The sequence below is a fragment of the Curcuma longa genome, chromosome 5, assembly GCF_044706935.1.
Source record: "Curcuma longa cultivar G26 ecotype Majalengka, Jawa Barat chromosome 5, ITB_CL_G26_1.1, whole genome shotgun sequence".
NCBI classification, from domain to species: domain Eukaryota; kingdom Viridiplantae; phylum Streptophyta; class Magnoliopsida; order Zingiberales; family Zingiberaceae; genus Curcuma; species Curcuma longa.
The window spans coordinates 4,202,703-4,230,552 of NC_133865.1; the positions used below are offsets into that span (position 1 = coordinate 4,202,703).

General features: G+C 37.6%; 2 protein-coding genes across 8 annotated transcripts; one reads left to right on the top strand and one right to left on the bottom strand.

The window, feature by feature from the left end:
* The first annotated feature begins 236 nt into the window (after nt 1-236).
* Nucleotides 237-1,590, top strand: LOC141829959 (sialyltransferase-like protein 3). Its single transcript, XM_074717422.1, has one exon. It carries the CDS (start codon nt 269-271, stop codon nt 1,478-1,480), a length of 1,212 nt encoding a protein of 403 aa, XP_074573523.1. The 5' UTR covers nt 237-268; the 3' UTR covers nt 1,481-1,590.
* Nucleotides 1,591-2,590: 1,000 nt separating this feature from the next.
* Nucleotides 2,591-27,560, bottom strand: LOC141830018 (uncharacterized). 7 transcript variants are annotated; one of them, XM_074717495.1, is made up of 8 exons: nt 8,056-8,465; nt 7,745-7,968; nt 7,081-7,152; nt 5,864-5,936; nt 4,397-4,498; nt 3,852-3,955; nt 3,625-3,746; nt 2,591-3,075 (listed from the first exon to the last, which is right to left on the bottom strand). In XM_074717495.1, exons 5-8 carry the CDS (start codon nt 4,488-4,490, stop codon nt 2,748-2,750), a joined length of 648 nt encoding a protein of 215 aa, XP_074573596.1. In that variant the 5' UTR covers nt 4,491-4,498; nt 5,864-5,936; nt 7,081-7,152; nt 7,745-7,968; nt 8,056-8,465; the 3' UTR covers nt 2,591-2,747. The 7 variants fall into 7 exon arrangements, with proteins under 7 accessions (XP_074573596.1, XP_074573595.1, XP_074573594.1 ...); XM_074717494.1 differs by lacking the exon at nt 5,864-5,936 and having other exon boundaries at nt 7,745-7,808; nt 7,876-7,968; nt 8,056-8,464; XM_074717493.1 differs by lacking the exon at nt 5,864-5,936 and having other exon boundaries at nt 7,052-7,152.
* Nucleotides 27,561-27,850: the final 290 nt, after the last annotated feature.

Here is a 27,850-nt window from a genome sequence, read left to right on the forward strand (position 1 = left end):
TTGCGTCCGCTATCAGACGTCGAATTCCAACAGCCACCACCCAAATCATAAGACGTGGCTGTATTGGGTTAGTTCATTTAGAGGATCCCACGGCGATGGAGATGTAATCTGAATGCTTCCTGTTCTGCTAATGTAGCACGGACTGATGCTTTAAAGGGGCCTTTTCATGGCGGTCGAGTGGAGAAAGAGGGAAGTCGCCGGAGGAGGATTCCGACCGATGATGCGGCGGAGGAACGGCGACCTGATCTGAGCTGGTGCTGGAGTTCTAATGCTGAGATTTTGGGTGAGAGCCGGAGAGATGAAGCGTTCCCTCCGCTTCCCTTTAGTTCTCCTCGTCCTCGTCGCTGCCGCGCTCAGCTGCCGCTCCGTCGGCCTCCGCGGCTTCACCCTTGGCCCTCGTTACGACGCTGGGGACGCGGCGCACGACCTGGAGGCTGTCAATGAGACATTGTTCCTCCTCTCCGCTGCGGAGCCAGGCGCTGCGGAGCTGCAGCAGAATGTAGCGGACCTCCTCTCCGCGAACCTCGAATCGATCGACATCGCCCGCGGAAGGTTCCGGGAGATCTCTCTGTGGAGGCGCGGAGTGAAGGCGGGGGAGAGGTCGAGGTCATTGGGGAGCCTGAGGTTCCCGGCCCAGCCGGACCACCCTGAGCACGGCCGGGTGCTCCCGGAGTTCCGACGGCTGCTCGCCGATTGGTTCCGCAATCGCCGACAGTTCCGACCGGAGGTGATGTCGGAATTGGTCGACCGCATCAAGCGCCCCATCGACCGGAGTTACGGGTACCCAGACACCGGCCGGCCTTACGCCACCTGCGCGGTGGTAGGCAACAGCGGCATCCTCCTCAAGGCGGAGCACGGTGACCTCATCGACGGGCACGACCTCGTCATCCGCCTCAACAACGCCCGCATGGCCGGCTACCAGCGGCACATCGGAGTCAAGACCTCCCTCTCCTTCATAAACAGCAACGTGCTCCGCTCGTGCGCCGTTCGCGACGGCTGTTTCTGCCATCCCTACGGCGACTCTGTCCCCATCGTCTTCTACCTCTGCCAGCCCGCGCATTTCGTCGAGTACCTGGTCTGCAACTCCACCCACAAGTCGCCGCTGCTAGTGACGGACGGCCGGTTCGACACCCTCTGCGCCCGGATCGTGAAGTACTATTCCCTCAAGCTGTTCGTGGAGGAGACGGGGAAGCCGCCGGCGATGTGGGGCAAGTACCACGACGTGGAGATGTTCCATTACTCGTCGGGGATGCAAGCCGTGGTGCTGGCGCTCGGCATGTGCGACAAAGTGAGCGCCTTCGGGTTCGGCAAGTCGCCGGAAGCGAAGCACCACTATCACACCAACCAGAGGGCGGAGCTCGGCCTACACGATTACCCAGCGGAATACGAGTTCTACCGCGACCTCGTCGAGCGGCCGCAGGCCATCCCGTTCCTCCGAGACGCCGGCATTAAGCTCCCCTCTGTTTCCTTCTACCATTGACGTACATATACTTGCTCATACATACACAAACGATATGCCATTTTTGGTAGTTTTTGTTGCATGTTCTACCAACAATTATTAATACAAGTACATTAAAATTTAAATTTAAATTTAAATTGGAGTACATTAAAAAAAATTAATGTTAGAGAGCTTTAGTAAGAGTAAGATGGTGTTTTTTTTAGTAAATCTAATAACTATAGTATTATAAGTGACAATGTATCAAATTTATTGAATGTTGAAATTTTTACTAAACAAATATTTAGAAATAAGATTTTTTAAAACATTTTTAGACTCAAAAGAGGTTTTTGAAAATATTAGTCCATATTTGAATTAATTCTCAAAATTTTAAGTTCATGTGCAACGAAGTAAATTCAAAATAAATCTAAGCATCAATCATTTTTTTTTTATCAAAATTCATTCATGAAATTATGTTCAATTTTTTTTTAAAAAAATATAGATGGATTTAAAGAGATTATTAGAATGTTAATTTGATATAAGTATAATTTTTATATTAATGAATTTTGGATGAATGTGTTTAATAAAAGAACTAAATTTTTATTTTTATTTTAGACTTGATTGGATTTGATTCAAGCAAGAAAAAAATAATTTTTATATTAATTTATGATTGCAAGGGACTAAAGATAATAATAATAATAATAATAATAATAATAATAATAATAATAATAATACGAAATACAATTACATAGATGAATCGAGCTATCACTTGACAGAATAATATTATTGCAGTCTACACTTTTAATACCTAGATGAACATGATACTACAACGATGAATCTATCATTCAAAGTCCAATATAAAAATAAGTTGTAAAACTTCTATAAAACCAGCCGGTCACCTCAATTAGTCGATTCAAAAATTTAAATAAAACAAGTTAATAATTCCCTTTTTGGGATAAGTTTGGTGTCAAATCATAAATACAAGTGCAAATTAGACGATTAGCGATGGAGATTAAACTCAAGAGGAACAATTCAGGAAGAAAACTAATTTGAGCCAAAAAATATTTAGGTTATAAAATGCAAATGACACTCCACAGATAATTAGCATCTGCTAGGGATTAACGACTAAATGAACAATCAAATTACATCCCACCACAATCAAACACAATCAAAAAATTTTATTCCCATTACCACAATTTGGTTTTACAAGCACAATCAATCATCCCCACAAATTAACTTATCAAGTATTCACTCAAACTCCAAATATCATGGTAACCTAATTATAGTATTAAAGGAATTTGCATAAACAATGCTACTTGTTATCAAATCCACTCTTTTCCACAATACTCGACTTGATTCTTGAAGATTCATGAATGAGTGATGTAAGAACCTCACAAAGGGAGTTTAACTCATTAGAGTTTGATTCTTTACCTGCTGATGCCGATGATGATTCTTGAGGATTCCCTATCAGTTGTTCTTTGAATTGCTTATCATTCTGCAAGAGATGGACATAAAACATTTTCAGAGCATCGTCGGTGGAAATTGCTTGCACTGACTTGTATAAACTGTGAAATTTTTCTTTATCTTCGAATTTCTTCAACAATTTCTTCTTTGAATCGTCTGGAAGACTAGCAAATGCACTGCAAATAAAGGGGAAAACTAAGAGTCCAAATAGGTTAGTTAATAGTAATCCCTAGCAATAAACACCCAGATGAGAAATTAAGATAACTAAGCCAACATAGACAGGAAGAAAACAATATCCTAACAGTTAAAGATTTTTTTTTTTTCTGGTAGAAGATGAAAAAAAGTGTATAACTAACATGATGATGATTTTTTATATAAAATATGATCCTATAATATCAAACCCATTTTTTAAAATAAAAGCAAATCAATTCACATCAGAATCTGAAGGGCCCATGAATCAACAACCATGTTAGAGGAACCAGGTACTACTACTTGGTGGATATCATATATCTAGTATGACTATTTCTAAATTTCTTATACATGATCAATATAAATATTGAATGTCTACTTTGGAAGTAATTTAATATTAAAAAAAAACATTGTTCGTTGCATGGTAGACCATATTCTGTCAATCTATGCCTTTTGAAACTTCGAGAAAAAGAGATTGCTTCATAATAATTAATCGACAATGCATCAAAAGCTAAATGAGTATGAAAAATTATCACCTTGCAATGCCCCTAACATTGCCCCATTTATAACCATCAGGTGCAGATTGCTTGAAGCCCACGTTGAAACCTTCTTGGGCAGAAGCCTCTTTGCCAGCAGATATACCATCTCGATAACCCATATAAGTTTTTGTCAAGGATTTATTGGCATTAGAACTTAAAATCTCTAAATAATTTAATAAAAGTTCATCAAGAAGAGTTACACAGAATAAAGTTAACAAGGATACTGTATAAAAATGGTCATGGCGCCACTTCTGCTCTCTGATTAAGTCGGCACCTGAAGTCTCGACAGGAGGCTCATCATCGAACCAACAGTCATCAGACACATACTCTGAAATGACAGAAAATAGTTTCATCGTTAAACAATATATTTGATCTTTAAGGTTCAAGAATAGTAGAACACCTAACAAATATCTGTATCTTCAAAACACAAGTCTACCCCTCATAAAGTCGGTTTGTAGTTATACAAATCACTAAGATCCAGCATAAAAAATTCTAGAAACAACTATTAAGTTGTAACTAATTAATTTTGAGACAGAAGCAACTTGTTTTGTTTCTATACAAATCACTAAAATTGAGTATAAAAAGCCCACGAAGCGTAGTACTGACTACTAATCAATTAGGTTCATGTCAGAAGCATGACCAAGTAGTAATTCTGGGAGTTTTAAGAAATGTCAATGTACAATTAGTTTAGTGGAAATACTTCTCCTGATTGATAGGCTGGTGGAAGGAACTGACAATTTAAATTAGAAATTTTCAGACTTAAGCATACCGATTTGATCATTTTCTTCAAATCCAATGGATGAAACGGCAACTTTTTCAAGAGTCAGCTCCCCTATTGATGTTGCTAGATGCTCTTCAGCCATAGGCCCTTCTGAAGGCAATAATTATATTATAGGCAAGGAATTAATTACAAAATAGAAAGTCCACAGAAATAATAATAGCTGAAAATAACCTTGTAGAGCAAGTATTTAAATGGCCCACACTGCAGATATATTAACAAGCGTTGCATTTAGATGAAATAGTGCATCATCTCTTGAAATTAAAGATCAGTGTATAAAGAACAAGAAATTAAAGACCACTGTATAGTAGAAGTTCTATGACTGATGCAAAGATTTTCATTGGATATCATATTAGCATTATTAATGAAAAAAATTACAGCAGCAATGTCAACAGTAACACCCCATTAATTGAAGCCATAACACAACATATAGTGAGATCTCGATACCTTGCTCATTTTTTGTGGTTGTAAACTCATTGAACCAGATAGGCATATTAGAATTTTGCCAAGAGCTATAGGATTGTGTTAGAGAAATTCAGCTAATCCACCACGTATTATATAGGTTTTCAAAAATCGAGAGCATAAGTAACTCTATATGACTTAGAAATGATTTATGAAAGGTTATTTCTAATAAGAATAATCAACTGTCATTCATTTAAAAACTATTAGGACTACTGTCACGTCTCGAGAGATGGCTGACCAAAAAATTTTGACAACATCTCTCCTGTAACAATTCAATCTTCCCTGAATACATTTGATCATAAGCCCACACGGCCACTCATTAATACAACATGTATCAAAAAAATGCTAAACTACATAAATAAGGGCCCACACGACCACAAACCATATCCAACACATGCATGATATAGCAAACCACCATAAGAAACCATTTGTGTTTAACCACAACATCAAACCAATCAACGTATAACCACAACTGCAACCCAATGACGTATAAACGCAATCCACACGAGATAAAAATTCTCAAAAGTAAACTCCACAACAAAACCAAGTAGAAACTCCATAAATCCACGATAACAGAAATTCCAAAACAAAAATCCGAACACATGAAGGAAAGCAAACTTGTCACGTCCCGAGAATTAACCGTCCAAAAAATTTCGACAGCATCTCCCCTGTAACTATAACAATTTCCCTGAATACATATATATAAAAGGCCAACACGGCCACAATAAGGACTACACGTCCTTCAACACACAACACAGATACATCACAGATAAAATATAAGGCATACACGGCCACAACAACTAATCTAACACATGCAACTAAAATCAAAATGTAAAAACGTCGAATCCACACAAGTACAATGTATAAAATCTTCGCAGCGGAAACATAACAAATCCACAAGTCTACGAAACAGAATAAATCCAAAATCCATGAATACAATCCATGTCCACGAATAAAATCCATATCCGAATACAACTAGAAATATGTAAATGTCACCCCATAAAAACTCCTGCTGTGAGATGGATACGACCAGACAGATCTCCAAGCTCCAAGTAAACCTATCTGCTACCTAGGGAGAAAACAAGGCAAACCCCAGGGTCTGGGTAGTGAGCATCAGATACTCAGTGAATACAGGGAAGAAGTGCATGTAAAGGTAAATATCAGCAGGAGTAATAACAACCGAAATACAGAAGGTATACAACCTCTACCGTGGATAAATAAAGAAAGGTAAATACTAATCAACAGGTAACAGGAATCATGGTAATAGAACATGATATATCAACTGAGATAACAAAGGAAGATTAATACGGTGTAACAGGTATAGGAATCATGTAAAATCATGCAATGCATGTAATGGCATACAATGCAACAATCATATATCATACAAGTGCAACAATCACACACAAAGATACTGTAAACAACAATGCAGTATAATATACAACAAATATATAGTAACACCCACACAGGCAGTGCAATAATAGTCGCACCCACACAAGCAGTGCTATAATGTTCGCACCCACACAGGCAGTGCGATAATGATCGCACCCACACAGGCAGTGCGTAGCACCCACACAGGCAGTGCTATAACGATCTCACCCACACAGGCAGTGAGATATAACAATCAACAACAAACAACATGCAGATGTTATGAGGATCATCTCAACATATAATAGTTACAGCTAATCAGCATGATCAATATGAATCAAGAGGAGTCATCATAAGTCAACGATATCAATCAAAGGTCAACCAACATGTGTCAAACAACGAATAACACAAGGTGTCAACTGGATAAATAACATAGGTCAACATGAACCAAGATAAGTGATCATAAGTCAATGATACAAAATTGAGACTGTACTATCAATGGATAGATCAATCAACAGTCAACCAGCAGGTATCAAGCAACGAATAACTCAAGGTATCAACTAGGTTACAAGAGTAGCAACAGAATAGTATTAGATCATATCAAAGGTCAGCTAGCATGTATCAATCAACAAGTATCAAAAGATATCAACTAGATAACACACATAGGTAACAGGAGTATCAACAGGATGATATCAGATCATATCAAAAGTCAACAATAAGTGTCAAGCAACGAATCCAGCAACGAATGCCAATAGGATAGCAACACGATAATAACCAGATAATTAATAACAAGATAATCATGCACTATAAAAAGAAGACCTGTGTTGACCAAGCACAGGAGTACCCACTTGATGTAACGCACGTCAAATAAACCCCTCAAATACGAACTCCGTATATAGCAAGATCAACAGATCAACGCCCTACCATTTAAACAAGCAACACTCACTAATTACAATTATATATTTAAATCTTGCAACAAAGTAAAACCCTACTTAAATCTAACTCATCCAATTAACTCATGTTAAATCAACATGAGTTAATTTCATTCCAATCGATCTTCAACCGAATCTAAATCAATTGATCAAATCAACTTGATACAAGTTAGTTTAAATTCAAGCTAAGGATCAAATACCATTTAACTGGTCCAAACTAATCAACTAATTGGGTTCATGTCAACTTATAACAAGGTAAACCCTAAATCCATTAATCTAATCAACTAATTTAGTCCCTGTCCAAATTTGCAACCAAGTATACCCTAATAGCTTTCAACATTAAACCTAGCATCTAAAACCCATTTAAACCAACGAAAGCCATAATCTCATTGGTTACAACCAGATCCCACAGTAGGCTACTCAACCGAGTCTAGCAAAACAGGGCAACCTATCCTAACTGAGAAAAACACCCAAAACCAATCAAACCGTATCCAAGATCACTAAACAAACCATCCAACTCAATCCATAAAATCCATTGTACATCACTAATAATCCAACTAAATCAACAAAGAAAACTCACCTCTAATCTGTACTCACACAAGCTTCCGGTTCCTCTTCCTTTGCTGCTGCAATCCAACGAACCCCTACCGGATCGGATCGCATCAACGAGCTGCAGAGGAAACCGATCCAGATTCAATAATAGAACCTCACCTCGAATCAACCTTTTGCCCTAGATCCGCCACTTCCAAACCCTTCCTTCTTCTCTTCTTCTTCACTCGTGGCCGAAACAGAGAATCCACGGATCTGCAATTTCATTCTCAATTCGGGATCTCAATCAGATCAAGGGAATCGAAATAGTACAACGAAAACCAATAAGACCTCATCCCTTACCGATCTTCTCCGTCACTTCGCGTCGATCGCCGTCGCCACCTGCCCCACTTACCTGCTTCCAGCCCAGCCCCGACGAGACCAAGCCTTCAGCGGTTGAACCCCTGGTCGTCGGCGATTCGCCTTGCTCTCCTTCGTCCTCGGCACCGGCGTTGAGGCAGCGAGTTCACTCGGCGTCGGCGAAGAAATAGAGGCTGCGCCGCGAGATCGGGAACAAATGAAATCGCGGTTACTGTTGTTACATCGGATTCCTAATGGGTTCGGGTTAACGGGTTTTAAAGCCATATCCTTTAATCCAATAACCATTAACCATTTAATTGGGCCTTATTTGGGCTGGCTCCTTTGAGCTTTAATTGGCTAAATTTTCAGTATTTTACAAAACTCCTCCTGTTGTGAGATGGGGGCAGTTTGACAGAACTCCAAGCTTCAGAGTAACATCCCTACCTGCTACCTGGGGAGAAAGAAAGGAAATCCCAGGGATCTGGATGGTGAATATAAAATACTCAGTGGATACTAGGATGAAAGTGTACAACATATATATAAACATGGGTATCAACAAGATATACAGTCTCTCCAATGGATACTTAATGAACAAGGTCAATAATACTAAATAATAGATATCATGCAAATTCAATCAATGCATGAAATGTCACACAATGCAACAATCATATGTCAAATAAGTACAACAATCACACACAAATATGCAGTAAATAACTACCAACAAATGTATGCACATATGCAACACACATCACAGACAACATGCATGATCACTGTCGACTCGCCACCCCCAAACACCCACACAATGAATTGGGGTGCACGACAGGACAATTGCACACACTCCAACAACAGACCACTACACGTGAGTGGAGAGCGAAAAAAATATCTCAAAAGAGCTATCTAGCTGTCTAGTCACTGTCTGCACTTAACATCCCCAAACACCCACACAATCAACTAGGGCGCACGACAGGAATCACCCGCTCCAACAACAGACCAACTACACACGAGAGGGAGGGGCAGTATCCCAGGAGAGCTATCTAGCTAGTCCTGGTCGCACCCACACATTGCTATAATGCTCTCACTGTACCACTATCAACAATGGTCTAGTGAGAGCCAACAACAACATGTTATGATGCTATGATGCTCAGTTCAACAAGTAACTACTATATCTACCAAAATATACTCAACATCAATTATAATAAATCATCACAGATTAATAACAAATAATGAAACTGTATTGATGACAACTAGATCATATCAAAGGTCAACAGTTAGGTATCAAGCAACGAGTGTGATCAGGAGATTAGCAAGATAATTAACAACAGATAATAAATCATGAAGGAGAATAACAAGATGATTAACAACAGATAATAAGTCATGCATTACGAATAAGATCTGTATTGACCAAGTACATGAGTACCCACCTGATATGACAAACGTCGCAATAAGAACCCCCAATAAAATCCCCGTATGTAACAGGATCCACAAGTCAAGGTCCTACAATTTATAAAATACAACACCCTCTAAATACAATATTATATTTAATTTTATAACATAATAAATCCCCTAATCAATTCCACACCTAACCTCAACCGGGTCTAAAGTTATCTTAAAAACAAAACAACAAAACCTAATCTCAAGCTAAGAATCAACTAGGATCCAACAGATCCAAACCAACCTAACCCATAAAATCCACCAATCAACTTATAATCGGATTTAACTCAAACTAACCCAACCAATTAACACAACTTAACTAAATTAACCAATTAACACAACTAATCATTTAAATCCCATGCCAACTAGAACCCATCTACACTTAGTCTATTCACTAATTTCACCCTAATCCACCGGTATTAAGATCCAACCCAAACAGAAACCCAATCTCACAGAAATCCAACCGAACCGAACAACTCCAATCTCCACCGATTCTCAACAGCAACAACATCCTAACAACAAATCAAGATCTTGACATCCCAAGAAACCATGAACAGATTCAACCGATTAATCTGATAGTTCTACAAATTTACAACAGTCATACAACAAATCCTAATCACGCAGGAATCCCAACAGAATCATCCCGAAGAAATCCACAAAATCTATCACGTAACAAACCTAATCGGATCAAAGAAGACTTACCTCTATTGCCCTAGAAAATCAGTTCTGCCCCGATCAAGATCCGATTCCAGCTCACGGCCGAAACCAGCCTTCACCGCGACCTGGCGATCGGCGGCAACCGTGCGCGATCGGCAAAAACCATTAGGACTACTGCCACGTTCCGAGAGACGATTGACCGAAAAATTTCGACAACATCTCCCCTATAACAATTCAACCTTCTCTGAATACATTTGATCATAGGCCCACACAGTCACTCACTAATACAACACATGTATCAAAAAAATGCTAAACTACATAAATAAGGGCCTACATGGCGACAAACCACATCCAACACATGCATGATATAGCAAACCACCATAAGAAACCATTAGTATTTAACCACAACATCAAACCAATCAATGTATAACCACAATTGCAACCCAACGACGTATAAATGCAATCCACACGAGATAAAAATTCTCAGAAGTAAACTCCACAACAAAACCAAGTAGAAACTCTATAAATCCACGATAACAGAAATTCCAAAACAAAAAACCAACACATGAAGGAAAACAAACTCCTCCTACTGTGAGATTGAGGCAGTCTGACAAAACTCCAAGATTCATCACAATATCCCTATCTGCTAAAAAAAAAAGGACAGCCCGGTGCACGAAGCTCCCGCCATGCGAGGTCCGGGGGAAAGGATCCATTGTACGCAGCCTTACCTTGCCTTTGGCAAGAGGCTGCTTCCAGGCCCTATCTGCTACCTGGGAAGAAAGAAAGGAAACCCCAGAGTCTGAATGGTGAATATAAAATACTCAGTGGATACTAGGATGAAAGTGCACAACATATATATAAACATGGGTATCAACAAGATATACAGTCTCTCCAATGGATACTTAATGAACAAGGTCAATAATACTAAATAACAGATAACAGATATCATGCAAATTCAATCAATACATCAAATGTCACACAGTGCAACAATCATATATCAAACAAGTGTAACAATCACACACAAATATGGAATAAATAACTACCGACAAATATATGCATATATGCAACACACATCACAGGCAACATGCATGGTCATTGTCAGCTCGCCACCCCCAGACACCCACACAATGAACTGGGGTGCACGACAGGACAACTGCACACACTTTAACAACAAACCACTACACGTTAGTGGGGAGAGGAAAAAATATCTCAGGGAAGCTATCTAGCTGTCTGGTCACTATTTGCACTCAACATCCCCATACACCCACACAATGAACTGGGACGCACGACAGGAATCACCCACTCCAACAACAGACCAACTACATGCAAAGGGGAGGGGCAGTATCCCAATAAAGCTATCTAGCTAGTCCTGATCGCACCCACACAGTGTTATAATGCTCTCACTATACCACTATCAATAATGGTCTAGTGAAAACCAACAACAACATGTTATGATGCTATGATGCTCAGTTCAACAAGTAACTACTACATCTACCAAGATATACTGAACATCAATTATAAAAAGTCATCACAGATTAATAACAAATAATGAAACTATATTGATGACAACTAGATCATATCAACGGTCAACAGTTAAGTATCAAGCAACGGGTGTGATAAGGAGATTAACAAGATGATTAACAACAGATAATAAATTATGAAGAAGAATAACAAGATGATTAACAACAGATAATAAGTTATGCATTACAAATAAGATCTGTATTGACCAACTACAGGAGTACCTGTAGGATCGGGTTAGACCGGCTAGGGGGTGAATAGACGGTCAAGAGAATAACACTCTCTTAAAAAAACTTCTTGTAATTGAATCGTTGCTTCCAAGACAGTTAGTGCTCACTCAAAACTCTTTTAAGCGGAGAAGCCTTTACAGTTGAAGTACAAAGACTTAGAGAGAAAATTACAAAAATGATTAATAATTTAATTTTTAAAACTCTAAGTTTTATTTATAGTCCAAGAGAATAGATCTAGATCGTTGATCGTAGATGAACTTTCTCTTGGTCGTTGATTCGTTAATGTGATCCTAATCGTTCATCGGAGATAGACTTTGATCGTAGCCGTTGATTAAATAAGGATAAATTTAATCTTTAATAAAAAATAAAGAGAATTAAAATAAAAATTAAGTATTTATCTTTTATATGATAAAAGATAAAAACTTAATTATCTTTTCTTTTTTCTCTCTCTTCAAAAGTCACATTCAAAATCAATGGTCAAAAAGTCAATAGTCAAAGTCAATGATTTGATTTTTGTTGACTTTTTGTAGAATCGTCGGTTGGGTGATTTCTGGCCAACCGGAGTTAGGCTCACCCAAACCCGACTCCGACCTTTTGCCCCTCGAGCGTGCTTCCTCTCGGCTTCTCGTCCCTCGGACGTCGCACATGTCCTTCTCGCTCCACTGGCATACTCTTCCGTAGCTTCCGCGTCCCTCGGATTACACCGAGCCCGTTGGCTCACTTCCCCCCATAACTCTTCTCGTCCGCTACGTCTTACGTTCGACTTCCTCCGTACCTAAGTTCCTGCACACTTAGCAAAGGGATTAGAACAACACAGGACCTAAATTAACCTGGTTGATCACATCAAAACTAACCGGGGCACCAACAATCTCCTTCTTTTTGATATGCATCAACCTAGGTTCAGTCAGGGTTAACCAAAAACCAATAAAAGCAACAAAACTAAATAAACAATTAAGCATAAAAAAAATTTGCATGTCAAAACTATAACCTCCCCCTGAACTTCAGCCTACTCTCCCCCTTTGATCACATCAAAAATAGGGTATTTAAAATTAAGGGGAAAAACGTGCAAGTCTAATTTAAACAAAAAAAATTTGAAATTTTTGTATAAGTGTCTAATAAATGTAGAACAGACCATAAAAAATTTGGTTGTCAAAAATGGCTTAGCTAAGTATTTTTCATTTAAAATGTAATTTTCACTTAAAAATTTATAGAAAATAATTTCACTGTCATAAAAATTCAAAAAATTTTGTGAAAGTTGAATAAAAAGTTTGGGAACAGTACAAAAATTTTAGAATTAATTGAATTTTCTGTGAGGAAAAATAAATTAAATATTCAGATAATAAAATTTTAAAGAATGAATTTTTAAAATTAGAAATTACATTAAAAAATACAAATTTTTTTAAAACAAAGATCAACACATGATGTGTAGATCAGGAAAAATCGGATCTGGTCAAAATAATTTTCTATCAGAATTTAAAATTAAAAAAATTAGATTTTAATAAAAAATTCATAGAAAATCAAAAATCTGTTAGAAAAATCTAAAATTTCTGTATAAGTGGAAAATAGAGATTTGAGTTTGTACAAAAATTTTCAACTTTAAAATCGTTCGCTAAGTCCGAAAATAAATCAAATACTAATAGAGAAGAATTTTTGAAGAATAAATATTTAAAAATTTAAAAACATTTAAAAAAAATTTGAATAAAATTTTACTGAAGTCTACTGATTATATCTGAATAAAAAAATCGAATCTGAGAAAATAAAATTTTTATCTATTTTTAAGATTTAGAATTTGAATTTCAAATGAGAAATCATGAAAATTAAAAAAATATTCAAAAAATTTTGAAAAATTTCCAGTGGATAGATGACATCTCTGTGCATTGAGGAAAAATAGAAACATAATTTTTCTTTAGCAAAAACTAATCAAACTAAATTTTCTAAAATAATGAGAAATAAAAAAATTAGTCAACTAAGTACATATGTAATAAAAAAATCAGTTTAAAAAAGATTTAGGAACCCAAAATAAGTTCCTATCTACCGGGTTAATTAAAAATTTTGGGGTACATAATTTCTGGGAATTTTTCTAAGTTGACCCTTATGATTTTTCATATACCAATTTAACCCTTGAGTATAATAATTCTTTTTCTGTCGCAGGCATGTAATATCAATTTCCAATTTCGCAACTAAATTTTCTAAATTTTCATTTCTATTTTTTAAATTATCAAACATGCTTAATGGACATGATGTAGATAATTGCTTTTTCAAATTCAAAAGTTTTCTCCTATTTTTGCATAAATTATTAAAAAGAGATTTTATAGCAAAAAATAATTCGCCAGGAGATAGTTTACATACCTCACTTACCATGTCGTCATACCTATCGCTTAGTGGTTCATCGTCACTGCTACTTTCATCGGATGACTCTCCCCCTTGATCGATGCTCATCTCCGATGTGCTTTCTTCGTCGTCCTCCTTTTGATGACTTGCCATTAGAGCAAGTCCAGCATACTCTTCGTGTTCTGAATCGTCGGAAGGCGTGTCATCCCACGTTGCTTTCAGTGCTTTCTTCTTCTTAAGTTGGTAATCCTTCTTTTTCTTGAGTTGAGGACAGTTGTCTTTTATGTGACCTTCATCACAATTGTAGCACTTGACTGTCCGTCTTTTCAGAGATCACCTTTTTGTTTGCATTCTTGAAAACTTGTTAGTTTTAACAAACTTTTTAAATTTCCTTACCAAGTACGCTTTTCCTTCTTCGTCATCCACGGATATGGATTTGGGTTCTGATGTGTTCACGTTCAAAGCTATATTGTTCCCCTTTTTATTTCCTGCAAGTCTGGATTCGTGAAGTTCAAATGTGGAAAATAGATTCTCGAGTGTAGTTGTCTCGAGATCCTTAGCAATAAAAAATGAACCGACAAAGGAAGACCAATCGGAATTTCTTGGAAAAGAGTTTAAAGCGTACCTTAGCGAATCTCGATTACTTATCTTTTCCCCGAGATTCGTTAGTTCAGTTATTAAACCTTTTATCTTCGAGTGCAGATGCGCTATCGTTTCACCTTCTTCCATCCGGAGGTTGGTCAGTTGGTTCCGTAGAAGGTCCATTTTAGCGAGTTTGGCCTCCGAAATCCCTTCGTGTAACTCTAGGAATTTTTTCCAGAGTTCTTTCACAGATGCGTATGTACTGATTCGGTTGACCTCTTGTGCCGGGAGTACAGAAAGCAAATGGTAAACTGTTTTTCCATTCACCACAAAATCAGATTGCTCCTCCTTGCTCCATTTAGTTAAATCCTTTTCTACGGGAGCTGCAAAATCAGACTGCATTATTTTAAATAATTTGAATTCAACGCTTCCATTCGACGAACTCCCCCTCGAATTTTGGCAGGTAGATGACGGGTTCGACCATTTTGGTTGACGGTGCTGCAATTGGCAGTTAGTGCTTCTGCGGCGAACTCGCTCTGATACCACTTGTAGGATCGGATTGCACCGGCTAGGGCGGGTGAATAGACGGTCAAGAGAATAACACTCGTCTTAAAAAAAAATTTGGTTGCAATTGGATCATTGCTTCCAAGCAATTAGTGCTCACTCAAAACTCCTTTAAGCAATTGAAGTACAGAGGCTTAGAAAGAAGATTACAAAAGTAATTGATGATTGTCCCTCAGATTGCACCGAGCCTGTCGACTCACTTCCCCGCGCAACCCATCTCGTCCGCTACGTCTTACGCTCAACTTCCTCCGTACCTAAGTTCCTACACACTTAGCAAAGGGATTAGAACAACACAGAACCTAACATAACCTGGTTGATCACATCAAAACTAACCGGGGCACCAACAATCTCCTCCTTTTTGATGTGCATCAACCCAGGTTCAATTAGGGTTAACCAAAAAATCAATAAAAGCAACAAAACTAAATAAACAGTTAAACATAAAAAAATTTACATGTTAAAACTATAACTTCCCCATGAACTTCAGCCTACTCTCCCCTTTTGATCACAGCAAAAAATGAAGTATTTAAAATTAAGGAGAAAAAAGCGTGCAAGTCTGATTTAAATAAAAAAAATTGAAATTTTTGTATAAGTGTCTAATAAATATAGAACAGACCAGAAAAAATTTGGTTGTCAAAATTGGCTTAGCTAAGTATTTTTCATTTAAAATGTAATTTTCACTTAAAAATTTATAGAAAATAATTTCACTATCATAAAAATTAGAAAATTTTTATGAAAAATGAATAAAAAGTTTGGGAACAGTACAAAAATTTTTAGAATTAATTAAATTTTCTGTGAGGAAAAATATTCAAATAATAAAATTTTAAAGAATAAATTTTTAAAATTAGAAATTACATTAAAAATACAGATTTTTTTAAAACAAAATCAACACATGATGTGTAGATCAGGAAAAATCAGATCTGGTCAAAATAATTTTCTATCAAAATTTAAAATTAAAAAAATAGATTTTAATAAAAAAATTCATAGAAAATTAAAAATCCGTTAGAAATATCTAAAATTTCTGTATAAGTGAAAAATAAAGATTTGAGTTTGTATAAAAATTTTCAACTTTAAAATCATTCACTAAGTCCGAAAATAAATCAAATACTAATAGAGAAAAATTTTTAAAGAATAAATATTTAAAAATTTAAAAACACTTTACAAAAATTTGAATAAAATTTCACTGAAGTCTACTGATTATATCTGAATCCGAAAAAATCGGATCTGAGAAAATAAAATTTTTATCTATTTTTAAGATTTAGAATTTGAATTTCGAATGAGAAATCATGAAAATTCAAAAAATTTTAAAAAAATTTCAGTGGATAGATGACATCTCTGTGCATTAAGGAAAAATAGAAACACAATTTTTCTTTAGCAAAAACCAATCAAACTAAATTTTCTAAAATAATAAGAAATAACAAAAAAAATTAGTCAACTAAGTACATATGTAATAAAAAAATCAATTTAAAAAAGATTTAGAAACTCAAAATAAGTTTCTATCTACCAGGTTAATTAAAAATTTTAAAGGTACATAATTTCTGAGAATTTTCCTAAATTGACCCTTATTATTTTTCATATAACAATTTAACCCTTGAGTATAATAATTCTTTTTCTGTCGTAAGCATATAATATCAATTTCACTAAATTGATAAAGAAAAATTAGTCTATTGATTTTTCTATCGTGGCTCTGATACCACTAAATTATCACGACCCGGAGATAATCGTCCAAAAAATTTCGACAGTACCTACTCAATATCCCTGACAATTCCCTGAATACAAACATATAATAAGGCCCACACGACCTATCCATACTACAAAATATAAATTTATACAAGTACATGAAAGTAATTGTGACCCACACAGCCATTAACACATCCTATACACAAGCATACTAACAGAAATAAAATCCTGCACAATGTATCGACAATAAACTCGATAAATATGCAAAACACAGAACTCTGCGAGCGGAAACATAAACCCAATAAAATCAACATCAATGGATACAAGTCTAAAAGTACCACACATGAAAATCCAATAGCATCATCGATACGAAGTCAAAAATCTGAAACTGCGAAAAGTAAACCAACCACACAAATACACCGTATCACAACCACACACACAACATAGAAGTCCTCGCTGTGAGATGGCGTAGCTGGCAGATCCCTAGCCTCATCTGTAAGCTCCTACCTGATATTTGGGAAGACAGAAAAATCTCAGGGTCCAAAGATATGAGTACAAATACTCAGTGGGTAATACAGAAAGAAAGTCCATGACGAAGTAAATAGGAAGAGTATAGATACATAACAAAAGTCAACAAGGTATTAATAAAATCTCTACAGTTAATAAACAACTAAGATAGATCTCATGTAATGTCATATGAGTGACATGTCACACAAAGTGCAAACAAACAGGAGTCAAACAAAGATACAATCAAGACACGGTATACGAATGGTCCATACATATATATCATGCACATGATGCAGCTGCCACACTCACTACAGCACTCAAGCAATCATCTGAGTCTGAGGGTGTCCGGCATCGGGGGATCAGTACTCCACGCCCTACAACAAAGTAGTCCGGTGATCCAAATCGGGGGATCAGTGCTCCGCGCCCTACAATCAAGTAGTCCGGTGATCCAGAAGTAGCTATGACAAGCTACGTATCCTATGGCCGATATCTGTCCTCTAATACTCATCTCCGACGTACCAACTATGTACTCTCCGAGTACCACCCCTATCCGGTATCAAGGAAAATCATCGACTCGGCTGCGTACTGCCATACAACCACCATCACTACGATGGAAATAGGGTATGATAACCACCTATATAGATATATCACTAAAAGTCATCTACCATCACGATAGACCCGCAAGGGATTTACAATAATTTATCATGCATCATGATGAGATGCTCAAATCATAGTAATCAGCATCTACCATATTAATCAATAAGCGTAGGTATAAGTCATAATGATCTCAGGTATCATAAGAAAAGAATCATACCAATAATAATCACAGATGTCATATTAAGGATAGAAACAACAGTCAAGAATAATAATCCAAGATCAATAGACATAAAGTCAAGCATGATATGAACATGAATAACATCAACAGTATATAAATAACAGACAGGAATAGAATCAATGTATCAAACTACCAGAACTATCAAAGAATCATGCACTAGAAATGCAAAGGAACTGTATTGACCAAATATAGTAAATTACCCACCTGATGTATCGCAAATCCACAATAGAACCCCCAGAAAAATATACTCCGAGTATAACAAGACCAATCAAGTCAAGGTCCTACGAAAAAATAATAAATAATATTTTTAAATACCATGATATACAATAGAACTCTAATCAAATCTAAGGTTAGTTTAATTTTATCTAATCAACCTAACTAAAATTAATCAAACCTTAATCAGATTAATCCTAAATAAAAATCTAAATCAAACGAAACTCTAATCTAATAGCACCACCAAATCTAACATCAAGAACCTAACTCAATATATCAAAACTAATAAAGCAATAACCCATCTCATAGGAATCCTATGGAATAAACTCATACCAAACAACCAACATCAACTTACCTCCAATCAGATCCTTTGTGCCCTAGATCAACTTCGATTCTTCCTCTTCTTTTCTTCTTCTCTACAGATCCAACAACATCGGCCTGAACAGATCAAGAAACCGGCATTCTCAATCAAACAGTAATCAACAATCCAATTTCTGATCTCACATCAACTCACGATCTAATTGGATCAACAAGAAGGAACTCACCTCAAAAGAAGTCGTGCCCTAACAATCCCTTGCCCTAGCTCATTACAATCAAGCTGCCAGCCCTCAATCCCCTTGCTGCCAAGCAAAGCTTACAGAAATCCAAGAACCCTACGAATCCATCTCAAGTTTAGGAATCCACAGAACCCTAAGATCCAAGAATACATAAGGATCAAGGTACTTACCGATCGTTCCCTCAGCTCCTTGCTTCCATTGCTTCTCGCATCCTCCACCGTCGCATGTACCAGCCAAATCGCACCTCCTCCGGCACGAATCGAGCCCAAGGTGGTAGAGCCTTGACCTCCGGTGGCTTTCTCGTCGCCGGATCCGACTGATTTGCACCGCCGGTTTGTGCGATCAGGACGAAGAGGAGAAGAACAGAGAAGGAACGCGATCTCACTTCCAAATCACGCGATTCTTTCCCCTGCTCCATCGCGTTCCTTCTCTGTTCTTCTCCTCTTCGTCCCGATCGCACAAACCGGCGGCGCAAATCAGTCGGAGCCGGCGACGAGAAAGCCACCGGAGGTCAAGGCTCTACCACCTTGGGCTCGATTCGTGCCGGAGGAGGTGCGATTTGGCTGGTACATGCGACGGTGGAGGAGGCGAGAAGCAATGGAAGCAAGGAGCTGAGGGAACGATCGATAAGTACCTTGATCCTTATGTATTCTTGGATCTTAGGGTTCTGTGGATTCCTAAACTTGAGATGGATTCGTAGGGTTCTTGGATTTCTGTAAGCTTTGCTCGGCAGCAACGGGATTGAGGGCTAGCGGCTTGATTGTAATGAGCTAGGGCAAGGGATTGTTAGGGCCCGACTTCTTCTGAGGTGAGTTCCTTCTTGTTGATCCAATTAGATCGTGAGTTGATGTGAGATCAGAAATCGGATTGTTGATTACTGTTTGATTGAGAATGCCGGTTTCTTGATCTGTTCAGGCCGATGTTGTTGGATCTGTAGAGAAGAAGAAAAGAAGAGGAAGAATCGAAGTTGATCTAGGGCACAAAGGATCTAATTGGAGGTAAGTTGATGTTGGTTGTTTGGTATGAGTTTATTCCATAGGATTCCTATGAGATGGGTTATTGCTTTATTGGTTTTGATATATTGAGTTAGGTTCTTGATGTTAGATTTGGTGGTGCTATTAGATTAGAGTTTCGTTTGATTTAGATTTTTATTTAGGATTAATCTGATTAAGGTTTGATTAATTTTAGTTAGGATGATTAGATAAAATTAAACTAACCTTAGATTTGATTAGAGTTCTATTGTATATCATGGTATTTAAGAATATTATTTATTATTTTTTCGCAAGACCTTGACTTGATTGGTCTTGTTATACTCGAAGTATATTTTTCTGGGGGTTCTATTGTGGACTTGCGATACATCAGGTGGGTAATTTACTATATTTGGTCAATACAGTTCCTTTGCATTTCTAGTGCATGATTCTTTGATAGTTCTGGTAGTTTGATACATTGATTCTATTCTTGTCTGTTATTTATATACTGTTGATGTTATTCATGTTCATATCATGCTTGACTTTATGTCTATTGATCTTGGATTATTATTCTTGACTGTTGTTTCTATCCTTAATATAACATCTGTGATCATTTTTGGTATGATTATTTTCTTATGATACCTGAGATCATTATGACTTATACCTACGCTTATTGATTAATATGGTAGATGCTGATTACTATGATTTGAGCATCTCATCATGATGCATGATAAATGATTGTAAATCCCTTGTGGGTCTATCGTGATGGTAGATGACTTTTAGTGATATATCTATATAGGTGGTTATCATACCCTATTTCCATCGTAGTGATGGTGGCTATATGGCAGTACACAGCCGAGTCGATGATTTGCCTCGATACCGGATAGGGGTGGTACTCGGAGAGTACATGGTTGGTACGTCGGAGATGAGTATTAGAGGACAGATATCGGCCATAGGATACGTAGCTTGTCATAGCTACTTCTGGATCACCGGACTACTTGATTGTAGGGCGCGGAGCACTGATCCCCCGAGTTGGATCACCGGACTACTTTATTGTAGGGCGCGGAGTACTGATCCCCCGATGCCGGACACCCTCAGACTCAGATGATTGCTTGAGTGCTGTAGTGAGTGTGGCAGCTGCATCATGTGCATGATATATATGTATGGACCATTCGTATACCGTGTCTTGATTGTATCTTTGTTTGACTCCTGTTTGTTTGCACTTTGTGTGACATGTCACTCATATGACATTACATGAGACCTATCTTAGCTGTTTATTAACTGTAGAGATTTTATTGATACCTTGTTGACCTTTGTTATGTATCTATACGCTTCCTATTTACTTCGTCATGGACTTTCTTTCTATATTACCCACTGAGTATTTGTACTCATATCTTTGGACCCTGGGATTTTTTCTGTCTTCCCAAATATCAGGTAGGAGCTTACAGATGAGGCTAGGGATCTGCCAGCTACGCCATCTCACAACGAGGACTTCTATGTTGTGTGTGTGGTTGTGATACGGTGTATTTGTGTGGTTGGTTTACTTTTCGCAGTTTCAGATTTTTGACTTCGTATCGATGATGCTATTGGATTTTCATGTGTGGTACTTTTAGACTTGTATCCATTGATGTGGATTTTATTGGGTTTATGTTTCCGCTTGCAGAGTTCTATGTTTTACATACTTATCGGGTTTATTATCGATACATTGTGCAGGATTTTATTTCTATTAGTATGCTTGTGTGTAGGATGTGTTAGTGGTCGTGTGGGTCACCATTACTTTCATGTACTTGTATAAATCCATATTTTGTAGTATGGATAGGTCGTGTGGGCCTTATTATATGTTTGTATTCAGGGAATTGTCAGGGATACTAGGGAGATACTGTCAAAATTTTTCGGACGGTTATCTCTCGGGTCGTGACCTTTAATAAAAGATAAAGAAAATTATCCTTAATAAAAATTAAGTATTTATCTTTTATATAATAAAAGATAAAAACTTAATTATCTTTTTTCTCTCTCTCTTCAAAAGCCACGTCCAAAAGATCCAAGTATAAGTCTTCCTCTGGTCAAAGTCATTGGTTTGACTGTTGTTGACTTTTTGTAGAATCGTCGGTTGGATGATTTCTGGCCAACCGGAGTTAGGCACACCCGAACCCGACTCCAATCTTTTGCCCCTCGAGCGTGCTTCCGCTCGGCTTCTCGTCCCTCAGACGTCGCGCACGTCCTTCTCGCTCCACTGGCATACTCTTCCGTAGCTTCCGCGTCCCTCGGATTGCACCGAGCCCGTCGACTCACTTCCCCGCACAACCCTTCTCGTCCGCTACGTCTTACGCTCGACTTCCTTCGTACCTAAGTTCCTGCACACTTAGCAATTGGATTAAGACAACACAGGACCTAACTTAACCTGATTGATCACATCAAAACTAACTAGGGCACCAACAGTACCCACCTGATATAATGAACGTCGCAATAAGAACCCCTAATAAAATCCCCGTATGTGACAGGATCCAAAAGTCAAGGTCCTGCAATTTATAAAATACAACACCCTCTAAATACAATATTATATTTAATTTTATAACATAATAAATCCCCTAATCAATTCCATACCTAGACTCAACCGCATCTAAAGTTATCCTAAAAACAAAACAACAAAACTCAATCTCAAGCTGAGAATCAATTAGGATCCAACGGATCCAAACCAACCTAACCCATAAAATCCACCAATCAACTTATAATCAGATTTAACTCAAACTAACCCAACCAATTAACACAACTTAACCAAATTAACCAATTAACCCAACAAATCATTTAAATCTCATGTCAACTAGAACCCATCTACACTTAGTCTATTCACTGATTTCACCCTAATCCACCGGTATTAAGATCCAACCGAAACAGAAACCCAATCTCACAGAAATCCAACCGAACAGAACAACTCTAATCTCCACCGATTCTCAACAGCAACAACATCCTAACAACAAATCAAGATCTCGACATCCCAAGAAACCATGAACAGATCCAACCGATTAATCTGATTGTTCTACAAATTTACAACAGCCATACAACAAATCCTAATCACGCAGGAATCCCAACAGAATCATCCCGAAGAAATCCACAAAATCTATCACGTAACAAACCTAATCGGATCAAAGAAGACTTACCTCTGTTGCCCTAGAAAACCAGTTCTGCCCCGATCAAGATCCGATTCCAGCTCACGGCTGAAACCAGCCTTCACCGCGACCTGGCGATCGGCCGAAACCGTGCGCGATCGGCAGAAGGACGCGCACGGTGGAAGGTAGGCCACAACAGGTGGAAGCCCTCTTCGCGCCCGCCGCCTGAAGCCCTCTCCGCGCTTGTCACGCCGCGACCTGCCGGAATTCCTCTTCGCGCCCACCGGAAGCTCTCTCTCCGCGCCCGTCACGCCGCGACCCGCCGGTAGCTTTCTCCGCGCCTGCCACGCCTTGACTCACCGTTAGCTTTCTCGGCGCCTGCCAAGCCGCGACCCGCCGGAAGCCCTCTCCGCGAGCAGAGACAGCCGACGGCAGCGCGTTGCAGGGGAGAGAATAACAGGGACCCCTACGTGCGATTACTTTTATTTTGAGAAGCTACAGTAGCATGGTTTTGCAGCGTGGGCGGTGCTGCTTGAACCGGAGTGAACCGCAGAAGACTTAAGGTTTTTTTTAACAGTTAACGGGTTTAACCCAACCCCAACTCAAATTCATTAATTTAGGACTGATTAATTGGGCTTATTGAGCTGAGTTAATTGGACTTCAATAGTAAATCTAAATTTGAACCCAAACTCATTAATAATTTAGATCTTAATTAATTAATCCAACCACATTTAATTAGAGATAATAACTAACTCAAGCATGCATTAATTCTCTCTTAAATTTAAATTATTTATAATTAATTCTAAAATTTCTCGTATCTTGCTACTACAAGTCAAGTTGGGCACTAAGGCATAAACAAGGAATAGGATCTAATTTTCAATAAGGCAACCATACATGGTTTGTTGGTGTAATAATGCTCCCAAGTGGTCAAAAGATTATTTTGATGTACTTGACAAAGGATTTATGTTATGTTTATTTTGTGTTTGTACATTACGTGTGCAAAAGCTTGACAAAGTACACATGACTCTCATGGAGCGCGTTGACTCGATGTAGTTGAATTAGTTTGATGTGACTGTGAGATCATTTGACTCGATGGTTCTAAGATTTGTAATGAGGTGAATTTGAAAGGAAGGCAAAGGATGGCATGGAGCAAGTTCGAGAAGCTTAGTGCATATTAGAGATTGAAGAGTTGAGCTCTAGGATGAGCAACATAGAGCGACTACTAGTTTGACGGCTTGGAAGCTCATAATGAGGTGAAGTCAAAGGCAAGGCAAAGGATGGCATAAAGCAAGCTTGGAGAGTTAGGTGCATCCAAGGGAAAGCCTAGCAAGGTGAAGTCAGCTTAGAGGGCTTGGTGCAAACAAGGTATTAAAGGCTTAACAAGGTGAACTGTAAGGCATAGAGTATCGACAACATTGAAGATCTAAAACCATGAGAACATGAGATATTATGTGAGTAAAATGTAATCTTGGGGTTTGTGTTTTTGGGATGATGTGTTTAGTTAGGTAGGGGTAAACTACATAGTGGCTTATGTAAATTCTTCAACCGGAGGATTGCTTGTCCCAAGTTGTAGTTTGTCTATGTACAATCCTAGAATTTTATGCAGGCTTAGGTGAGGTAAGTCAAAAAGAGGGCTCTCCAAGTAAATTCAATCAAGTAGAGGGTTAAATTTAATCGACTCAAAAAGTCGACCAGAAGTTTAGTTGACTTAGGTGTCAAATAAACCAAAGGTTTAAAGAACAAAATATTTCTGTTCAAGTAATAGTTAACTAGAAATATTTCCAATTGAAGAAATTTTGAATCAACTGCTTAAAGAGTTGTTAGTTGCTTAATGGTTATATTTATTCGATCAGTCGACTAAAGGCAGACAAAAGAGGATTGTTGGTTAGTTTCTTATATAAGATTTGGAGGCAACTCTCAATTTGTACGTGATATTGTAAGTGTTTGATTTGACCAGCTTATAGCTGGTTAAATATTCTTGGGTATTACTGTTCAGAATCTGATATCCATTAGATTCAAATAAATTTTTATAGCAAATACATTTTGTTATTAACTTAATTTCCTGCCATTCTAAAATGATACATCCAGTGTCTCAAATGCATGTTCACTAGTTTTAGACAACATGAACGTAAAATGTAATATCAAGGATGTGCAACACTTACTCAAGATCAATATACAAGTACTTGTTCGATAATTGGACATGATAACATCCCACCAGGTTTGAAAGGATGGAGGCACTAACCCAAAATGATTAAGCTTAAGAGTTGTTTACTCATATAAAGTTTATAAACCCCTTGATTAGCCTACAACTCCTTGTGTTAGACGAGAGTGTTACAATCTCTTAAAAAGGGTTGACATCTACATTTCTGGAGTTCATGCTGAAACTCTAATCTTATTTTTGTTTGTCACTCTATAGAATACAACTTCAAAAAGATAGATTAGTCTTTGTCTCTTTCCTAGGATATTATTAAACATTTCATAATCATTATCCGTATATTAACTACTCATCTCTAGATTAGATACTGAAATCATTATCTATCTCTTTCACTTGATAACCTTCAGAAGTTATCATTTTGTATTTGCAAACTTTAAAATTCTCCGGTATTATTGCAAGAGAAGTTAAGCCATTTGAAGATTATCACCAAATACATATTTTGTAGATATCTGTTGAAGATTGACATCAAGCACAATACAACTTTCAGTTCATTTGTGGATGAAACCAAAGCATGTAGTTAAACTTCTCAAATGTTATTTCCAGCGTGTCTACATTTTTTTTTCTGGCTATGAAACTTCTTATATTTTATGCATATAGTCCACATGGGATATTTAGTTATAGGATATTCTGTTTTTTTTCTTCTCTCTCTATCTCTCTCTCTCTCTCTCTATCTATATATATGCCCTTTCAATTTTCAGATTAAACCAAGGTGGGTTTAAACTCCATCTTGTCTCCTGTTGTAGTGCGCCAGGGAACAAGATGGAGATTCAAAACTGGACTTCCAAGATCAAATTATGGAAAAGTGCATTATAGTTCAAACTTGGGACAGTTTGAGCATCTCAATAAAAAAAATGCATGTTTCCCTCATATCTCTTTGGAAACTGACCCTTAATTATCAGTCTTTTTAAATTCTCTTTTTTACATCCATTTCGATATATTAAAATTTTTAAGTTGCTCACTGATGATCTGATCCTGTAAGTTTCTTTCAATTTCATGTGCATGACTATGATTCAGGGGGCTTGAACTATCTAGCTCTTCAGCTGACATAAAGAAAGCTTACCAAAAAGCTGCTCTGAGGCACCACCCAGATAAGGCTGGCCAGTTTTTAACATGGACTGAGAAATTTGATGATGACTCATGCACAAGGATATATAATCCATTTATCTACTTATTGATCCACAAAGAAATTTATAGAAGCCAAAGAATAGATTTTACCCACCTCTAAGTATAGCCAAAAACTCCGAGTGTCACCAAATCAATATACTCCAGTTGAACTTGTATCTACAAATCCAATTTGAAAATAACTCTAGATATCTATCCAATAATGCTAGTAATACAAAATGCTAATAATTACTAAAACTTCAAAGCTGATAGACTAAATTTTTTATCCTGCTACCTCAATATATTCACAATTTCCTACACAACACCTATTACTATCGAACAATAATTTTATTTTCATATTCTAAATTAGGCACACCAACGTATATCAAAATATAATGAAATAAAATATTTACCTTGCACCATTCCCCGACCTACAAACAATGGAGTTGTTTGGTTGATACAAAATACTTAGTCAATCAAACCTAAACAAATATCATGATTAATCCGAATTAATCAATTATTTCTCAATATCAAAAAAAAATATTTATCAATCCTTACAATGCGATGGTGAATAGCAGCACTTGCTGCGATGGCGATGAACAGCAACAACAGTATTTACTGCTGTTGGCTGGGAGAAGAGGCAGGAGCTGTTGCCGTTGGCTGAAGAAAATTGTTTGCTTGGAAAAAGAGGAAGAAAGATGCTGGATTTGCTATTTCTGGAAGAGGGCAGCAACTAGTTGTTGTTGCTGTTGTGAAGAGAAGAGAAGAAGGAGATGAGGAACTGCTGTGTTCCTGTTGCTTGCTGGAAAAAGAGGAAGGAGAAGATGCAGCGCTGCGGTTGGGAGAGGCGGGCTGGAAGGGGAGGAAGAGGAACTGATCGACTGGTGCAGGGAGGAGAAGTTGCTGGTGCTGGTGGTGGTGTTGGGAGGAGAAGAGGAAATAAAGAGGAGAAGAAGAAAAAGGAAGGAGGAGGAGGAGGAAGAGAGGTCGGCGCGTGCGTGGAGGCGGAAGGAAGAGGTGGCGGTTGCGATGAGGATCGGCTGGGGGTAAAACTGCGAGAGAGAAAAAGAAAGAATAGAGAATACCTAACTCCTTAAAAAAACATTATTTCGTAATCTATTTAAAATTTAGTTTAGTTATAAATTAATCATAATTAAATCCAAATCTACTATAATTTAAAGTTATATAATTTTAATATCTGTGTTCCGATGAATTTAATTCGAATCCATTTCCCCTTCAACTCAATCTTTAATTTTTCATTTTTAATAAATTAACTTCATCCATTTAAATTTTAAAACATATATA

Coding starts and splice junctions, on each gene's coding strand:
- LOC141829959 (XM_074717422.1), top strand. CDS start 269: ATGCTGAGATTTTGGGTGAGAGCCGGAGAGATGAAGCGTTCCCTCCGC.
- LOC141830018 (XM_074717490.1), bottom strand. Junction 3,956..4,396: donor TGAAGAAAATGATCAAATCG/GTATGCTTAAGT, acceptor CTGTCATTTCAG/AGTATGTGTCTGATGACTGT. Junction 3,076..3,624: donor AATGTTAGGGGCATTGCAAG/GTGATAATTTTT, acceptor CTTTATTTGCAG/TGCATTTGCTAGTCTTCCAG.